The sequence below is a fragment of the Bombina bombina genome, chromosome 7 (assembly GCF_027579735.1).
Source record: "Bombina bombina isolate aBomBom1 chromosome 7, aBomBom1.pri, whole genome shotgun sequence".
Lineage (NCBI taxonomy): Eukaryota > Metazoa > Chordata > Amphibia > Anura > Bombinatoridae > Bombina > Bombina bombina.
In genome coordinates this window covers 424681716-424702361 of record NC_069505.1, presented here as the reverse complement: position 1 = coordinate 424702361, position 20646 = coordinate 424681716, and the positions used below count along the sequence as shown (strand labels likewise).

The 20646-nt window shown below is 39.4% G+C and overlaps 1 protein-coding gene across 1 annotated transcript in view; it reads right to left on the bottom strand.

The window, feature by feature from the left end:
- The window catches only part of GRAP2 (GRB2 related adaptor protein 2), a 149140-nt gene that overhangs the window by 77466 nt on the left and 51028 nt on the right, over positions 1–20646 (bottom strand). The window contains exons 2-3 of the mRNA XM_053689047.1: positions 16695–16786; positions 15098–15217 (exon numbers count right to left, since the gene is read on the bottom strand). Coding sequence (XP_053545022.1) covers positions 15098–15217; positions 16695–16786 — 212 coding nt within the window. The remainder of the gene's footprint in view (positions 1–15097; positions 15218–16694; positions 16787–20646) is intronic.

Genomic DNA, 20646 nt, shown 5'->3' with positions numbered 1-20646 from the left:
GTTCTGCAGTATATATGTGTATAGAGAGGTCAGTAGTGTGTCTGTTCTGCAGTATATGTGTGTATAGAGAGGCCAGGAGTGTGTCTGTCCTGCAGTATATGTGTGTATAGAGAGGCCAGGAGTGTGTCTGTTCTGCAGTATATTTGTGTGTATAGGGAGAAGCCAGGAGTGTGTCTGTTCTGCAGTATATTTATGTGTATAGAGAGGCTAGGAGTGCGTCTGTTCTGCAGTATATTTATGTGTATAGAGAGGCTAGGAGTGTGTCTGTTCTGCAGTATATGTGTGTATAGAGAGGCCAGGAGTGTGTCTGTTCTGCAGTATATATGTGTATAGAGAGGTCAGGAGAGTGTCTGTTCTGCAGTATATGTGTATATAGAGAGGCCAGGAATGTGTCTGTTCTGCAGTATATGTGTGTATAGAGAAGCCAGGAGTGTGTCTGTTCTGCAGTATATATGTGTATAGAGAGACCAGAACTGTGACTGTACTGCAGTATATGTGTGTATAGAGAAGCCAGGAGTGTGTCTGTTCTGCAGTATATGTGTGTATAGAGAGGCCAGGAGTGTGTCTGTTCTGCAGTATATGTGTGTATAGAGAGGCCAGGAGTGTGTCTGTCCTGCAGTATATGTGTGTATAGAGAGGCCAGAAGTGTGTCTGTTTTGCAGTATATTTGTGTGTATAGGGAGAAGCCAGGAGTGTGTCTGTCCTGCAGTATATTTATGTGTATAGAGAGGCTAGGAGTGTGTCTGTTCTGCAGTATATATGTGTATAGAGAGGTCAGTAGTGTGTCTGTTCTGCAGTATATGTGTGTATAGAGAGGCCAGGAGTGTGTCTGTCCTGCAGTATATGTGTGTATAGAGAGGCCAGGAGTGTGTCTGTTCTGCAGTATATTTGTGTGTATAGGGAGAAGCCAGGAGTGTGTCTGTTCTGCAGTATATTTATGTGTATAGAGAGGCTAGGAGTGCGTCTGTTCTGCAGTATATTTATGTGTATAGAGAGGCTAGGAGTGTGTCTGTTCTGCAGTATATTTATGTGTATAGAGAGGCTAGGAGTGTGTCTGTTCTGCAGTATATGTGTGTATAGAGAGGCCAGAAGTGTGTCTGTTCTGCAGTATATTTATGTGTATAGAGAGGCCAGAAGTGTGTCTGTTCTGCAGTATATATGTGTATAGAGAGACCAGGAGAGTGTCTGTTCTGCAGTATATGTGTGTATAGAGAGGCCAGGAGTGTGTCTGTTCTGCAATATATTTGTGTGTATAGAGAGAAGCCAGGAGTGTGTCTGTTTTGCAGTATATGTGTGTATAGAGAGGCCAGGAGTGAGTCTGTTCTGCAGTATATGTGTTTATAGAGAGGCCAGGAGTGAGTCTATTCTGCAGTATATATGTGTATAGAGAGAGGCCAGGAGTGTGTCTGTTCTGCAATATATTTGTGTGTATAGAGAGGCCAGGAGTGTGTCTGTTCTGCAGTATATGTGTGTATAGAGCAGTGGCGTAGCGTGGGGGGGGGGCAACAGGGGCGGTTGCCCCGGGCGCATAATTCTGAGGGGCGCCTCCAGCCTCAACTTAGCAAAGGGAAGAAGGGAGGCTAAAAATTCTGACAGGCCCCCAGCTCGGTTCTGCGACCAGTCAGGAATGTGGTGATGCCGCGACTAAGGTAAGGTGTCAGGACCAGACTTACTTATAGCCCTGTTTTTGCCTGATACTAGCAACATGCAAAATGCAGCTTAATTACGGTTCTATTATTACCCAACAATTAAGTTCCCTTCCAACAAAGGACCCAGAGCCAGAATGCCACGCATTGCCTGGGACACTTTTTAAGGATCTCTAAGCAGAGGTGGGGGGAGGAATCCTTAAAAAGTGCAATAAATCTCTTTCAAACCCGAGGCACTGGTGGCAGCATGGCTGGGCTCTGCCTTTCTGTTAACCCCAGTTACCTAGTTAGTGGGATGGTGGGGTGATCAGAGACCATACTTTCATGTTTAACCGGATTCTGATTACAATTTACGCCATCTTGTCCTTGCACAAAAAAAATATATTTGTGACAGTTGACAAAAATGAGACCTTGTTTCCTGTATTTGATTTTTCCCCTCCATGATCTTCCTAGGGCAGAAGTAGATTTAGGGATTTGTGTGCTGTCTGGCACCATGATTGTGCTGCTCACCAGGCATTTCACTGTGTTTGTCTCCTATCAAAGAAGTCCTATGAATTCACCATCTTGAATCTATTTCTTGCTGGACTCCTGAGGTGTGGACTTTTACCGATTTTTAGGGTTTGGGGGCTCATTGCCTTTTTTATTTACATTAAACCCACCCTTACTGCATTTAAAGTAAAAAAAAATAACTATAATTTGTGTTAGTAAATAAATTTAACAGCACCCCCCTAAATACCATACACCCTCCCCCCATATATGTATGTAATGCTGGGTTGTCTGTCCCATGCCCCTTTTATATTGATTACTTACAAATGTTATATTTATTAAGGTAGAATATATACCCCACTTTTATATGTCATTGGCACCTAAAAGACAGTCTGCCCAGCAGGGACAACCTTATGTAACAGCTGCCAACCTGTGTGTCCCCTTTTCCTCTTTTTAACGACTTACCAAAAACCTATTGCACCACATATACAATATGGGTGGCTGCAATGTGGGGGTGGGTGCACCCTGTGGTCTGCAGTATTTGTACCATGAAGTTTTACAGATCAGGACATGTCACCACCAGATGGGGGTTAAGGGGGGCTTTCCCCCATGTGTAAAACGAGAATAAATCTTAAAATTTAATATTGTATATATTTGCCCAGCTCTGGAGAGCTGCAGACAGGGTTTGATCACAGGGGGATAGCACATAATGCTTGCAGGCTTCACCCACTGCCTCTTGTATTGCCAATATATTATTTTCATGGCTTTGTTTGTAAGGCTCTACTGATTAGCAGCTGCTTATGACTAGGGACATATTTTGGGGATATGGGTATCATCAGCAATAACTGTTAGTTATCCAGTAAAGATGGTTAAGGGAGCATTTTGTGGAAGAGGAGACAGTGTCCCTTGCTTTATGTGATCTACCAGGCTTGGGTCTGTGCTTGGTTTGTCCCAAATGTAATATCTAAAATGGGGTTGGGGGGGCGCAATACTTGCCTTGCCCTGGGCAGTGACAACCCACGCTACGCCACTGGTATAGAGAGACCAGTAGTGTGTCTGTTCTGCAGTATATGTGTATATAGAGAGGCCAGGAGTGTGTCTGTTCTGCAGTATATATGTGTATAGAGAGGCCAGGAGTGTGTCTGTTCTGCAGTATATGTGTATATAGAGAGGCCTGGAGTGTGTCTGTTCTGCAGTATATGTGTGTATAGATAGGCCAGGAGTGTGTCTGTCCTGCAGTATATGTGTGTATAGAGAGGCCAGGAGTGTGTCTGTTCTGCAGTATATGTGTGCATAGAGAGGCCAGGAGTGTGTCTGTTCTGCAGTATATATGTGTGTATAGAAAGGCCAGGAGTGTGTCTGTTCTGCAGTATATGTGTGTATAGAGAGGCCAGGAGTGTGTCTGTTCTGCAGTATATGTGTGTATAGAGAGGCTAGGAGTGTGTCTGTTCTGCAGTATATATGTGTATAGAGAGTCCAGGAATGTGTCTGTTCTGCAGTATATGTGTGTATAGAGAGGCCAGGAGTGTATCTGTTCTGCAGTAAATATGTGTATAGAAAGGCCAGGAGTGTGTCTGTTCTGCAGTATATGTGTATATAGAGAGGCCAGGAGTGTGTCTGTTCTGCAGTATATGTGTGTATAGAGAGGCCAGGAGTGTGTCTGTTCTGCAGTATATATGTGTATAGAGAGGTCAGGAGAGTGTCTGTTCTGCAGTATATGTGTATATAGAGAGGCCAGGAGTGTGTCTGTTCTGCAGTATATGTGTGTATAGAGAAGCCAGGAGTGTGTCTGTTCTGCAGTATATATGTGTATAGAGAGACCAGAACTGTGACTGTACTGCAGTATATGTGTGTATAGAGAAGCCAGGAGTGTGTCTGTTCTGCAGTATATGTGTGTATAGAGAGGCCAGGAGTGTGTCTGTTCTGCAGTATATGTGTGTATAGAGAGGCCAGGAGTGTGTCTGTCCTGCAGTATATGTGTGTATAGAGAGGCCAGAAGTGTGTCTGTTTTGCAGTATATTTGTGTGTATAGGGAGAAGCCAGGAGTGTGTCTGTCCTGCAGTATATTTATGTGTATAGAGAGGCTAGGAGTGTGTCTGTTCTGCAGTATATATGTGTATAGAGAGGTCAGTAGTGTGTCTGTTCTGCAGTATATGTGTGTATAGAGAGGCCAGGAGTGTGTCTGTCCTGCAGTATATGTGTGTATAGAGAGGCCAGGAGTGTGTCTGTTCTGCAGTATATTTGTGTGTATAGGGAGAAGCCAGGAGTGTGTCTGTTCTGCAGTATATTTATGTGTATAGAGAGGCTAGGAGTGCGTCTGTTCTGCAGTATATTTATGTGTATAGAGAGTCTAGGAGTGTGTCTGTTCTGCAGTATATTTATGTGTATAGAGAGGCTAGGAGTGTGTCTGTTCTGCAGTATATGTGTGTATAGAGAGGCCAGAAGTGTGTCTGTTCTGCAGTATATTTATGTGTATAGAGAGGCCAGAAGTGTGTCTGTTCTGCAGTATATATGTGTATAGAGAGACCAGGAGAGTGTCTGTTCTGCAGTATATGTGTGTATAGAGAGGCCAGGAGTGTGTCTGTTCTGCAATATATTTGTGTGTATAGAGAGAAGCCAGGAGTGTGTCTGTTTTGCAGTATATGTGTGTATAGAGAGGCCAGGAGTGAGTCTGTTCTGCAGTATATGTGTTTATAGAGAGGCCAGGAGTGAGTCTATTCTGCAGTATATATGTGTATAGAGAGAGGCCAGGAGTGTGTCTGTTCTGCAATATATTTGTGTGTATAGAGAGGCCAGGAGTGTGTCTGTTCTGCAGTATATGTGTGTATAGAGCAGTGGCGTAGCGTGGGGGGGGGGCAACAGGGGCGGTTGCCCCGGGCGCATAATTCTGAGGGGCGCTTCCAGCCTCAACTTAGCAAAGGGAAGAAGGGAGGCTAAAAATTCTGACAGGCCCCCAGCTCGGTTCTGCGACCAGTCAGGAATGTGGTGATGCCGCGACTAAGGTAAGGTGTCAGGACCAGACTTACTTATAGCCCTGTTTTTGCCTGATACTAGCAACATGCAAAATGCAGCTTAATTACGGTTCTATTATTACCCAACAATTAAGTTCCCTTCCAACAAAGGACCCAGAGCCAGAATGCCACGCATTGCCTGGGACACTTTTTAAGGATCTCTAAGCAGAGGTGGGGGGAGGAATCCTTAAAAAGTGCAATAAATCTCTTTCAAACCCGAGGCACTGGTGGCAGCATGGCTGGGCTCTGCCTTTCTGTTAACCCCAGTTACCTAGTTAGTGGGATGGTGGGGTGATCAGAGACCATACTTTCATGTTTAACCGGATTCTGATTACAATTTACGCCATCTTGTCCTTGCACAAAAAAAATATATTTGTGACAGTTGACAAAAATGAGACCTTGTTTCCTGTATTTGATTTTTCCCCTCCATGATCTTCCTAGGGCAGAAGTAGATTTAGGGATTTGTGTGCTGTCTGGCACCATGATTGTGCTGCTCACCAGGCATTTCACTGTGTTTGTCTCCTATCAAAGAAGTCCTATGAATTCACCATCTTGAATCTATTTCTTGCTGGACTCCTGAGGTGTGGACTTTTACCGATTTTTAGGGTTTGGGGGCTCATTGCCTTTTTTATTTACATTAAACCCACCCTTACTGCATTTAAAGTAAAAAAAAATAACTATAATTTGTGTTAGTAAATAAATTTAACAGCACCCCCCTAAATACCATACACCCTCCCCCCATATATGTATGCAATGCTGGGTTGTCTGTCCCATGCCCCTTTTATATTGATTACTTACAAATGTTATATTTATTAAGGTAGAATATATACCCCACTTTTATATGTCATTGGCACCTAAAAGACAGTCTGCCCAGCAGGGACAACCTTATGTAACAGCTGCCAACCTGTGTGTCCCCTTTTCCTCTTTTTAACGACTTACCAAAAACCTATTGCACCACATATACAATATGGGTGGCTGCAATGTGGGGGTGGGTGCACCCTGTGGTCTGCAGTATTTGTACCATGAAGTTTTACAGATCAGGACATGTCACCACCAGATGGGGGTTAAGGGGGGCTTTCCCCCATGTGTAAAACGAGAATAAATCTTAAAATTTAATATTGTATATATTTGCCCAGCTCTGGAGAGCTGCAGACAGGGTTTGATCACAGGGGGATAGCACATAATGCTTGCAGGCTTCACCCACTGCCTCTTGTATTGCCAATATATTATTTTCATGGCTTTGTTTGTAAGGCTCTACTGATTAGCAGCTGCTTATGACTAGGGACATATTTTGGGGATATGGGTATCATCGGCAATAACTGTTAGTTATCCAGTAAAGATGGTTAAGGGAGCATTTTGTGGAAGAGGAGACAGTGTCCCTTGCTTTATGTGATCTACCAGGCTTGGGTCTGTGCTTGGTTTGTCCCAAATGTAATATCTAAAATGGGGTTGGGGGGGCGCAATACTTGCCTTGCCCTGGGCAGTGACAACCCACGCTACGCCACTGGTATAGAGAGACCAGTAGTGTGTCTGTTCTGCAGTATATGTGTATATAGAGAGGCCAGGAGTGTGTCTGTTCTGCAGTATATATGTGTATAGAGAGGCCAGGAGTGTGTCTGTTCTGCAGTATATGTGTATATAGAGAGGCCTGGAGTGTGTCTGTTCTGCAGTATATGTGTGTATAGATAGGCCAGGAGTGTGTCTGTCCTGCAGTATATGTGTGTATAGAGAGGCCAGGAGTGTGTCTGTTCTGCAGTATATGTGTGCATAGAGAGGCCAGGAGTGTGTCTGTTCTGCAGTATATATGTGTGTATAGAAAGGCCAGGAGTGTGTCTGTTCTGCAGTATATGTGTGTATAGAGAGACCAGGAGTGTGTCTGTTCTGCAGTATATATGTGTATAGAGAGGCCAGGAGTGTGTCTGTTCTGCAGTATATGTGTGTATGGAGAGGCCAGGAGTGTGTCTGTCCTGCAGTATATGTGTGTATGGAGAGGCCAGGAGTGTGTCTGTCCTGCAGTATATGTGTGTATAGAGAGGCCAGGAGTGTCTGTCCTGCAGTATTTATGTGTATAGAGAGGTCAGGAGTGTCTGTCCTGCAGTATATATATGTATAGAGAGGCCAGGAGTGTCTGTCCTGCAATATATGTGTGTATAGAGAGGCCAGGAGTGTGTCTGTCCTGCAGTATATATGTGTATAGAGAGACCAGGAGTGTCTGTCCTGCAGCATATATGTGTATAGAGAGGCCAGGAGTGTCTGTCCTGCAGTATATATGTGTATAGAGAGGCCAGGAGTGTCTGTCCTGCAGTATATATAGATATTGATATTGACGGCAGATAGGAGCCATAGGCCCAGCAATATGTGTATAGAGAGTGGCCAGAGTGTTCTATCCAATTTATTTAGTTCTGTTGGTATCCTTTGTTGAAAAGCAGGTAGGAAGTTGTATTAGCATTTACCTGACTGGAACAATATATAGCAGCAGTTTTAGAACTATGTTATACATTTACAAGAACAGTAGATGGCACCAGTGTTTCCTGTCTTGTACTTTTGCAGAAATGTGCATGATGATGCTACCTATCTAGATATCTCTTCAACAAAGAATATCATGAGAATGAAGTAAATTTGATAATAGGTCAATTGAAAACTTTTTTTAAAATGGTATTTTCTGTTTGAATCATGAAAGACACATCCTGGGTATTTCTAATGCATATAATTCCTCTGTTGTACATAGCAGACAGTTCATTAACCCCTTGGCTGGCAGATGAGCATGTTTGCTCAGGTTGCCCCTGTACGTTGCAGTAATACGGTCACTCTGGTCTGTGTCACAGCAATCACAAATATAGACTGGACATTGTACAACACAGGTACTGCTGTCCCAGCCACAGACACCAGGGGGCGCTCTGTCCCTTCAGATCATGTGTTTCTCACCAAACCTCATATTTTCCTACATTTTCGTGTGTGGTTCTTCTGTGCGCAGACCCCTGCAAAGCTTCATGACCTACCTGATTCTGTGAACCAGAAGCTGAGATAAATCTGGCAAGGTCACTGACTCAAGAAGCAGGAGCGAGCTTCATTAACCCCTGCAGGATGTGCAAAATGCGCATACGCACAGGAAGACACCCCAAGGCTATCTTATCAAATACTGAAAGGCTAAGGTGCTCACAATCAGGTTAAAAAAGTGCTATAAGGCTTCAAGTGTTAACTCCTTGGTAAATCAATCAGTATCAACATTCTATGGCAGCCTCATATAAGCTGTTGTTTACACATTTACATCCTTATTAAATGAGTTTCTGGATTGTGGTTTCATGTTGAAGGGCAGAAGGTTCAGGAGTAATGTGCACAAGCGTGTATTTACAGAAAGGGTGGTTTGGTCAAAGAACAGACTCCCAGGAAAGCTGGTATTGACACTTAATTTAAGGGAATGCCTGGGATATGCATAAGGCTACCCTGAGATAGTAATACTGTGAGGGAGTAATTTAAAATGCACTATTATACACGTTAAAACTTCTCTGCGATATACTGATTTATTTTGCCCTTTTCCTGTAATTTAAAGGGACATTAAACACTTTGAGATGGCACTATAAAATTATAAATTGTGTATATATATATATATATATATATATATATATATATATATATATAAACTCTGCAATATACTTTCCTTTTTTATTTTGTCCCCTTTTCCTGTAATTCTATTCTGAAATTGTTAGCTTTTCAGCTCCGGGTAGAAATGGAAGAGCAGAACACTGTTATATTCCACACAGCCATTGGCTGCACACTCTAGTGACCTATTTATAACTGTCTGTAATTGGCCACAACAGAGAAGGTAACCTAAGTTACAACATGGCAGCTCCCATTGTTTTATATAGACACTAAAACTTTACACTTATTTTGTCAGTATTTAAACAGCTAATGAAACTTTAAACATACATCTACAGGTTATTCTCAGACTAATCTTTTCTTTTAATGCATCATTCTATCTTGCTTTTATTTAGTGTTTAATTTCCCTTTAAGCCTGAAAATTTTGGATTTTCCAGTCCTGATAACTGAAAGAACACAAGACAGCTTCACATGCCCAAGCCTGCCAAATATATGTCCCTGATTTGCAGTTTATTATCTTTTAATCTTTTAAATTTTGTTACCACAATGATAGTCGTAAGAACCTGGATTGACTCCTCTAAATAAGGAAACTTGTTGGTGTAGTTTGCCTATTGAAAACAGTTGCAGCAAGCAAGGTGTTAAGCTGTTTTAATAATGTTTAAACGCTGCTGCTATGGTAATCTTTTGGAATACTGCAGACAAATTTTGCAATTTACTGTCCCTTTAAGACTTTGGAAGCAAATATGGGCAGACTTGAACGGTCTTCAGGGTGAAATCTATGTGCACTTTACTTATACAAATGGGGGTAATGTGATCTTCCAGCACCCTTTGATTACGCACCTACCCCTACAGGTACGCACACTATATGCTTTCAGCCCCCCCCTCTTGTGTCTCAGACTTGTTACTGGTGCTTATGTCTGCCAGGTGCCCACGCGTTTCAGCATGCGAGGAGCACAAAGAAATCTCTCGGTAATGAGAACAAAAGCAGCCTGCTGTGCCGGAGAGGGCGAAGGATTAACCCCTCCAGTGCCACATAATATAATATCCAACAACGATACGTATCATTGTCTGATGTCAAAAGGGAGTTTGTTAAGCTTCAAGAAAATGCTTTAAAATTTAGCCTTAAATAAATGTTACATAAATATTTAAAACTGCCCTTTTGTTAGCAAAACTGGTAATGTTCTTGCACACACTTTACTAGAGAAATTCAGGGTGTTTTTTTTTTGCACTAGACTGTTCCTTTAAGATATGTAAATGAAGCTTGTACAACTCGTGCACTATTGGTTTTGTGGTATTAATCTTCACAAGTCTAACTCTGCCACATATTTATATCTAATTTGCATCAGCACAGCTGATAATATACTACAAAACAATGGAACAGTTTGCTAACAAAATGACAGTCTATAAATGTGGTGGGAAAGATCTGGTCAGCAAACAAGGTGTTAATGCTCCAGGAAAGTTTCCACATTTAAATAGTATGTTAAATTATTGCAATACCACTGAAAATCTTGCAGTTAACAGTAATTTATATCCCTTTTTCAATAAGTGATACATTATATGTAGCATCAGATGTGCTATATGTGCCAGTACATATATGTTTATGTGTCTGTATTCATGCATATCTCGGTATGCATGTGATATGTGTGTGCCTCAGCAACAGCTCTATGCATGTATAAATAAAATAAGCATATTATATGTCCAGCATGCACTAATTATATACAGGATTATCTTATCATGTGATTGCAGTTAGGTCAGTGTTATATGATGTGAATCGAATATATAGAGGCGCTGATCTTGAATCTCGTGTATATGGACGTACACACTGAAGAAAGAAAAACTTGGCTTGTGATTTGCAGAAGTTAACAACAAATTAATGTGCAGTATACTCACTCCGAAAAATTCAGAGTTCAGCTTCTTCGAAAGGTTTTTCTGTCTCAACTTTCCCAATTTCCACACTGTGTTTGTGTCTGTGGATAATGAAAATTGCACTGCAGGTAATTGAATCTTTTGCTTGATAAAAAGTGCAATATACTCACTCCGATAAATTTCGGAATCCGGCTCCTCAGAACGTATTGTGTAGTTTGAAATTACTTCCAAAAAGGCAGCAAAAATACTTGTTGTGGTAAAAAACAAATATTTATTAAAACATAATGAAATGCTCTTATTTATCTTGGCTCTACGCGTTTCAACGACAGTGTCGTCTTTTTCAAGAGCAGTAAAAACAATTGTACTGCTCTTGAAAAAGACGACACTGTCGTTGAAACGCGTAGAGCCAAGATAAATAAGAGCATTTCATTATGTTTTAATAAATATTTGTTTTTTACCACAACAAGTATTTTTGCTGCCTTTTTGGAAGTAATTTCAAACTACACAATACGTTCTGAGGAGCCGGATTCCGAAATTTATCGGAGTGAGTATATTGCACTTTTTATCAAGCAAAAGATTCAATTACCTGCAGTGCAATTTTCATTATCCACAGACACAAACACAGTGTGGAAATTGGGAAAGTTGAGACAGAAAAACCTTTCGAAGAAGCTGAACTCTGAATTTTTCGGAGTGAGTATACTGCACATTAATTTGTTGTTAACTTCTGCAAATCACAAGCCAAGTTTTTCTTTCTTCAGTGTGTACGTCCATATACACGAGATTCAAGATCAGCGCCTCTATATATTCGATTCACTTTCTACTCACAGTCCGGTTGGGAGAGACTGTTAGAGAGCAGCGGTCATTTGAGAGGGGAGTATTGTACTCTATTCTAGTCACCCTGTACATTGTGTTGTTTAACATCTGACATATTTGTATAGTTTTAGATTATTTTTGCAGTGTTATATGATGCAGAGTGTAACCTGACAATACGTGTCATTTTGATTTGACGCTCCCAAGGCTGTGAGAGGGGTCTATGTAGGGGAATTCACAAGATGCTACAAAAAATGAGGTCAAAGACAGGAAAGTTTGTAGAATTTAATAAAAAATAAAAAAGCTAAACAGTATATGTGGTGGGTATGTATATATATATATATATATATATATATATATATATATATATATATATATATATATACATATATGTGTGTGTGTGTATAGATGTGCATGTGTGTATGTGAGTATCTATGTGTGTATGCGAGTATCTTTGTGTGTTTGTGAGTACATGTGTAAAAGTGTACATGTGTGTGTATTTGAGTATATATGTGTATGTATAGGTGCCTATGTGAGTATATATGTATTAGTGTACATGTGTGTGTGTGTATGTGAGTATATGTGTATAGGTGTACATGTGTGTGTATGTGAGTATATATGTGTATGTATAGGTGCCTATGTGAGTATATATGTATTAGTGTACATGTGTGTGTGTATGTGAGTATATGTGTATAGGTGTACATGTGTGTGTATGTGAGTATATATGTGTATGTATAGGTACCTATGTGAGTATATATGTATAAGTGTATATGTGTGTGTGTATGTGAGTATATGTGTATAGGTGTACATGTGTGTGTATGTGCATATATGTGTGTAGGTGTACGTGTGTGTATGTGAGTATATCTGTATAGGTGTACATGTGTGTGTATGTGTGTATATGTGTGTAGCTGTACATGTGTGTATGTGAGTTTCTGTATAGGTGTACATGTGTGTGTGTGTGCGTATATGTGTATAGGTGTACATGTGTGTGTATGTGCGTATATGTGTATAGGTGTACATGTGTGTGTGTATGTGAGTATATCTGTATAGGTGTACATGTGTGTGTGAGTATATGTGTATAGGTGTACATGAGTGTGTGTGTGAGTATATATGTGTATGTATAGGTGAGTGTGTGAGTATGTCTGTGTATGTATAGGTGAGTGTGTGTGTGAGTATATATGTGTATGTATAGGTGAGTGTGTGTGAGTATATATGTGTATGTATAGGTGAGTATGTGTGAGTATATATGTGTATGTATAGGTGAGTGTGTGTGTATGTGAGTATATATGTGTATGTATGGGTGAGTGTGTGTGTATGTGAGTATATATGTGTATGTATAGGTGAGTGTGTGTGTATGTGAGTATATATGTGTATGTATAGGTGAGTGTGTGTGTATGTGAGAATATATGTGTATGTATAGGTGAGTGTGTGTGAGTATATATTTGTATGTATAGGTGTGTGTGTGTATATGTGTATATATAGCTGAGTGTGTGTGTGTATATGTGTATGTATAGCTGAGTGTGTGTATATATGTGTATGTATAGGTGAGTGTGTGTGTGTGTATATATATGTGTATGTATAGGTGAGTGTGTATATATGTGTATGTATAGGTGAGTGTGTGTGTGTATATATGTGTATGTATAGGTGAGTGTGTGTGTGTGTATATATGTGTATGTATAGCTGAGTGTGTGTGTATATATGTGTATGTATAGGGGAGTGTGTGTATAAGTGAGTGTATATGTGTATAAGTTTGCATGTGTGAATATATAAATGTAGCTCTGTTTGCAAAAAAATGCTTCTGTTGCAAGTTAGCACAGTGAACAGCGCTACTTTACAAACGGATGACTATTTACCATATAAACATTAGCATGTGTTCAACAACATAACCAGCATTTCTTGCCGCCATATTCGCAGTTACACACGAATATCATTAAGTATTTATCTATCAGTGCTAACATTTACAAGAAGCATTTTTGCAGACAGAAACATATTGTATACATGCTTTTAATAGTATATGAAAGTGACTACCTTGCTTTACAAATAGCACTACCGTGTCCTGTTAAAGGGACAATGTACTCCAGAATGGTTATTGTTTAAAAAGATAGATAATCCCTTTATCACCCATTCCCCTGTTTTGCATAACAAACACGGTTATATTAATATACTTTTTACCTCTGTGATTACCTTGTATCTAAGCCTCTGCAGACTGCTCCTTATCTCAGTTATATTAATATATTTTCTACCTCTGTGATTACCTTGTATCTAAGCCTCTGCAGACTGCTGCTTATCTCAGTTATATTAATATACTTTTTACCTCTGTGATTACCTTGTATCTAACCCTTTGCAGACTGCTCCTTATCTCAGTTATATTAATATACTTTATACCTCTGTTATTACCTTATATATAAGCCTCTGCAGACTGCCCCTTATCTCAGTTATATTAATATACTGTATACCTTTGTGATTACCTTGTATCTAAGCCTCTGCAGACTGCCCCTTATCTCAGTTATATTAATATACTTTTTACCTCTGTGATTACCCTGTATCTAAGCCTCTGCAGACTGCCCCTTATCTCAGTTATATTAATATACTTTTTACCTCTGTGATTACCCTGTATCTAAGCCTCTGCAGACTGCCCCTTATCTCAGTTATATTAATATACTTTTTACCTCTGTGATTACCTTGTATCTAACCCTCTGCAGACTGCCCCCTTATTTTAGTTATTTTGATAGACTTGCTTTTATTAGTATATGAAAGTGACTACCTTGCTTTACAAATAGCACTACCGTGTCCTGTTAAAGGGACAATGTACTCCAGAATTGTTATTGTTTAAAAAGATAGATAATCCCTTTATCACCCATTCCCCTATTTTGCATAACAAACACGGTTATATTAATATACTTTTTACCTCTGTGATTACCTTGTATCTAAGCCTCTGCAGACTGCTGCTTATCTCAGTTATATTAATATACTTTTTACCTCTGTGATTACCTTGTATCTAACCCACTGCAGACTGCAGTTATATTAATGTACTTTATACCTTTGTGATTACCTTGTATCTAAGCCTCTGCAGACTGCCCCTTATCTCAGTTATATTAATATACTTTTTACCTCTGTGATTACCCTGTATCTAAGCCTCTGCAGACTGCCCCTTATCTCAGTTATATTAATATACTTTTTACCTCTGTGATTACCTTGTATTTAACCCTCTGCAGACTGCCCCCTTATTTTAGTTATTTTGATAGACTTGCATTTTAGCCAATCCGTGCTGACCCCTAGGTAACTCCACAGGAGTGAGCACAATGTTATTTGTATGGCACACATGAATTAACACCCTCTAGCTGCGAAAACCTGTCAAATGGATTGAGATAAAGGGCGTCCTTCAAGGGTTTATGAATTAGCATATGAACCTACCTAGGTTTCGTTTCAACAAAGAATATCAAAGGAAAAAAGCAAATTTGATAATAAAAGTAAAATTGGAAAGTTGTTTAAAATGACTGAATCATGCAAGTTTAATTTTCACTAGACCGTCCCTTTTAACAGCTTTTGAATATAATGTCCCCTAATGGCAAATAATGATGCCTCCTATTCCATGGTGACATATACAGCATGTTAACTACGGATAACTTGCTGATAAATGTTATTCTGTGTGTGACACGGTGCACTGACAGGCCGAGGTACCTGACGGAGATAGAGAACTCTCCCTTGGATGTCTGGCTGGTTCGCATGATGAATGATCCCAGGTGCCGTGCCATGAGCGTGCTCTCAGCTTCAGCGCGGGAAATGCCCTTGTAGTACCATCTGCAATACAGGACCAACAAATAACAAACTAGTAGGAGCGCCAATTTGTTTCTCTGATCATGTTCGCTCTTGTTGAATCTGGAAAGTTGAATTTTTACTTTTAAGTCACTTTAAACTATTATCAGGGCCTGTTGATTTCCAGCTACTCGCTAAGAAATGTGATCTAAATAATTCATTAGTGCTAATAGGTCCATGATGGCCGGGACAATCTAAAGGCAGATTATACACTGTGAGCTGTGTATCTCGCTATCCTACATTACTGTATGCGATCACGGTGAGATACATACGTGCAGGATAGTGCTCAAAAAAATAAGCATTGCAAAGCTGCATTCAATTTATATGGTAAAAACCTAAATCATATCATACATGTATACAGTGCCAAATAGATGTTAAAAACACTGAGCAAAACACCAATTTACATTATGATAATCAAACAGTTCTTGAAGAGACATTCAACCCAATATTACTCAGAGCATACAATTTTCAATTCACTTCTATTATCTATTCGATTTAGTTCTCTCAGTATCCTTTGTTGAAAAGCTTACCTAGGTAGGCTTAGTAGCTGGGAACTAGCTGCTGATTGGTGGATGCACATATATACCTATTTTCATTGGTTTACCAATGTGTTCAGCTAGCTCCCAGTAGTGGATTTCTGTTCCTTCAACAAAGGATATCGAGAGAATGAAACACATTTGATAATAGAAGTAAATTGGAAAGTTGTTTAAAAATGTATGTTCTATTTGAATCATAAAAGAAAAAAATTGGGTTTCATTATTTAATGTAAACTAAAAATTCGTAGTTAACATTCACAGTAATATATGTAAACAAAGTTGAAATTGAAAACAAGATTTAAAACTTTGAATAGTTACTTATGTTTCTATTGCAAAATGAGTCTTGCTGAGTTGGCGAAGGCGTTCCTTGGGTGTGTATGACGTTCCTGTGCAATTTGTATCACAATTTACTATTTCATGTCTGTAGGTCTTGCAGTATCATCTCACTAAATAAAGGCTGGTGAGTTTGTTTCAAAAATACACATTGTGGTTATTAAAGTGAAGAAAATCAAAATGCGTACGAAAATAGAGAAGAATATAAGGTAAATTGCGCTGTGCGTCCTGAGTACTCCCTGTCACCTTCACTCTCCCTTGCGAGAATCTGCATTCTACTGAGCTTCATTGCTTTTTATGTAGGTGAGCTCACAACTCGCAGGTATTTCCTGGTTCAGACCCTTCTCTTAGATCATTCAGTGAAATGTACCCACATGGGGATTGGTGTGAAACTTCTCGCCAGGCTCATGAATTTTAGATTTAGATATTTTTTTTTTTATTTCAGGGATTCTTGCTGCATATTTATCCCAGATTGTTCACCGGATTTAGGGTGATATTCACTATAAGGCTTCTCTACTACCTTCTAGTTTCAAGCATATGGTTCTATTTAACAGTGCAGTTTTCTTAACCATGTTGGAATATCAGTTACTGACCTTGGGAATTGAGCCTCCACATAGTTTTTGGGAACATATCCATCACTGCCTTGGAGCTCTGCTTTATACCAATTATCGTCAGAACCTAAAATCTGTGAAGGATAAAAAAGTGTTTAAGCTACACAAATCTTAAAATATATTAATAGTAGTAATTATGATGGAAAGTGGTGTCAGAAGTGGGATCATTTAAACACATTCATCTTTCAGTTTCTTCTCTGTCAGAGACTCTGCTAACAGTGTGGAGAATTTACAACTGATTCAGTGACATTACTCTTCTGACTGCCAAAGAGGGCCGGTATGCATTATATAACCTGAAAAAATACATAAATGAAAAATATAGCTAAAAAAATGCTCTCTGTAAAGGAAGTAAAAACAAATTTTTGGTTTGAGCTGTCGCTTAACAGAAATTTGATATGTAAACTCTGCAATTCCCTCCAATAAACTACATGCAAACATGCCATAACTGTCGCGACTAACCCAGAAAAATTTAATTTTATTACCGAAGGTTCAACACTTTGGAGAGTTCAAGTTTAAGAATTTCCACTAAAAGACAATTGAAACCAGGAATTTCCCAATGACGTCTGAGACACAGGTTAAATGTGTTTACAAGCAAACCCTTTGTGCAAATATTTTGACTACTCCTTTGTACTAAATGAGCTGTAAATGTTAATGTTTAGGAGATTTCTGAGCACTGTTTCATTTATAATATAGTGAAAAAGATTAAAAATACATATTATATATATATATATTATAAATTAGTCATTTTTTAATCTAGCTTTCAAAACCGCATCTTTAGATGTGCAAAACATTTCTCCGATTGTTCTGCCAAAGATGAGATCTACTGCTGCTACCACCTAGTTTTTCATGAAAAAATGAAAATACTATCCCATGAAATTAAATTGCACGTCAAGTTATATGAAGGTAACTGCAGTGATTTGTACTGTAGCTTTGTCTAAAAATATTCATATGGATTGGTCATACTCTAAGTGTCAACTAAACATCTTAGAAACTCAAAACTACTGAACGGATTTACTTCATATTATCAGGGGTTGTAGCAAGACCTAATCTCAACTAAACTGGCAGATTTGTTATTCTATTCAAATGCAACAATAATTTTAAAGTTTGCTTTTTACATAGAATACTCATTTACACCAATTATGGCCTCCAGTAATTAAGACTATGAACACACAACTACTTTATTTTGAAACCAAAATTATTTGGAATTTAGGCTAATCTCAACGTTCCAACAAAGATCTGGTTGTAAAAACCCACCATCACTGCATTGACATGATCCATAGATCAACAATAAATTGATCTAAAATGCCTCAGTCTAGGGGGAAAATGTCCCCAAATCTTAGTTCTCCAGGAGACATATTTTGGTCAGGACCTGTACAAAGAACAGCAGAATTTTGTAGAGGTGAGCACTTTTTGAGGGGTAGCGCTCTGGCATAATATTTGTACCTCTATATAATTTTATTTTGGAGTTCAGTCCAACTAATAACAGAAACAAAGGCTTTGGGGCGATATAACAATGTCTATCCGACATGATACGCTGTAGCGTATCATGTCCGACAGACATCGCTAAATGCCGACAGCGTACGCTGTTGGCATTTAGCATTGCATAGGCAGTTCTAGTGAACTGCTTGTGCAATGCCGCCCCCTGCAGATTCACGACTAATCGGCCACTAGCAGGGGGTGTCAATCAACCCAATCGTATTCGATTGGGTTAATTGCTGTACGCCGCTCAGAGGCAGCGGATCCAGTTTTGGAGCAGCGGTCTTAAGACCACTGTTCTTAACTCCTGTTTCTGGCGAGCCTGAAGGCTCGTGCGGAAACAGGGCAAGTTGGCCCTATTCGGGGCATAGTAAATCAGCCCCTTTAAGTTAATATACAATTTATTTAAAGGTTCTACTAATTATTTCCAAAATAACCTTTTTATTATAAATATTAAAGTTGATATTATAACTTTGAAATTTCTGAGACAAACAAGCAAAACATAATTATAACATAAGATTATGATTATATAGGAAAGAAGTGGCCAAAATATAGAAGAAAATAACTAGCATCAAGTCGGTTTTTAAAATAGACAAAATCCCAGATAGTCTAGCGATTATTTTAGAGAACTTAGAATTTAAATACCTAGGTTCGAATCCCGTGATTAAATTGTTTCTTAAAAAGATAGAGTTTTTATTAAGATTATTTGTCTGTTTTTATAAATATGTTTTTTTGTGAATTATAGTGATATTGATATGTAATTGTGTAAACAGTATCATGGCTGACTGAATATAAGTGTTACAGTTACAGTTTTTTGATCCTTACCAACACATAAGATGATTGTAGACTAAACAATTCTATCAATTAGGAGACAGAAACACCTTTATATACAAGATCAGGACGGATAGAGATATTCTCCTTGAAAAAGCTGAAGTATCAGTGAAACGTACATCGGAGACTTAACGCTGGACGCATTTGTGACAAACTTTTTTGTACACATCTGATCGAATCCAACATCGGTAGAGGGATGCTTAGTGAGAGTTGGTGTCAGCTACTCCACCGTAGATTCGATCATAGTAATGTACTTAGTCCTGTGATGTACTCCTGAGTTTGATCCATTATGTGCTTTTACAATTTTTAATGTTTTAATAAATTTATCATGCTCTTTATTTATCCAAGAGTCCTTTCACTTAACTGGGAGTGAATGATATTTTTATGCCTTCTATCCTGAGAGCACAGTTATTAGGTCTCACGCACGTGAGTAAAATTTCATCATCGTTTGCTGGTTTTAAATTTAAACAATACTTTACTATACAGTGGGTTTTGAAAATAATCACATTTTGTTGCTTTGCAGTCTGAAATAAAGACAGACACAGTTTTTGTTTATCCAGTTGTAATTACTCAGTGCACCTTATAACATCCAAGTGAAAGATATAACACCAACATGTCAGGCAAAAATAAAGACAATTCAAAAACAGAGTCACTGAGTTAGAAAAAGGATCACCCCCTTGTGTCAGTATTTTGTTGAACCACCTTTTGCTTTAATTGCAGCCTTTAGTTGGTTGGGAAATGTCTCTACTAACTTTGCACATTTAGACTGTACAATATTTGCCCACTCTTCTTTGCAGAACTGCTCCAGTTCCATTACATTTGACGGTGACCGTTTGTGGACTGCAGTCTTCAAGTCATGCCACAGATATTTAATGGGGTTTAAGTCTGGGCTCTGACTAGGCCATGCAAGGACATTCACCTTTTTCTCCTTTAACCACTGTGTGATCATTTTTGCTGCATGCTTTGGGTCAGGTAAACCTTCCCATAGACAACTTCCTGGCAGAGGGCAGCAGATTTTCCTCAAGAATTTGACGGTATTTTGCCTCATCCACTATTCCTTCTATCCTGACAAGTGCTCCAGTCCCTGCTGCAGAGAAACACCCCCATATGATTTTACCAACTCCATGCTTTACTGTAGGTATGGTGTTATTTGGATGGTGAGCTGTATTGGATTTCCTCCAGACATATTGTTTGGTGTTGAGGCCAAATTCCCCCCTCAAAAGTAAGGGAAAATGTCTGTGAGTCTTATGGAGCGAATGCAGGCCCTGCGCTTGCATATTTAGGCTATTTACCATTAGCGGGGTTAACAGTGGCGATGGTGTCGCATCCCCTAATTGGTTGCACTGTCTTGCTGAGTCCCACTTCCTGGGCGCAGGTTATCTGTCACTGTCTGAGAAGTGAATGAGAAAGGACGGTGCGGGAGCAGGGCAGAGCTTTTCAGCCGAGACTGGGGGCACCGGAAGCTGCTGTGTGAAGGCCCGGGGATCTGCTGCAGCTAGTGCTACTGTGGAGCAGAACTTATCCCGGTGAAGAACACTGACAAAAGGTGAGCCATATACTGCCAAAAAATGCACCACATAGTTTTACTGTTTGTGGGCTGGAGGAGCAGGTGAATTTTTTTTATATA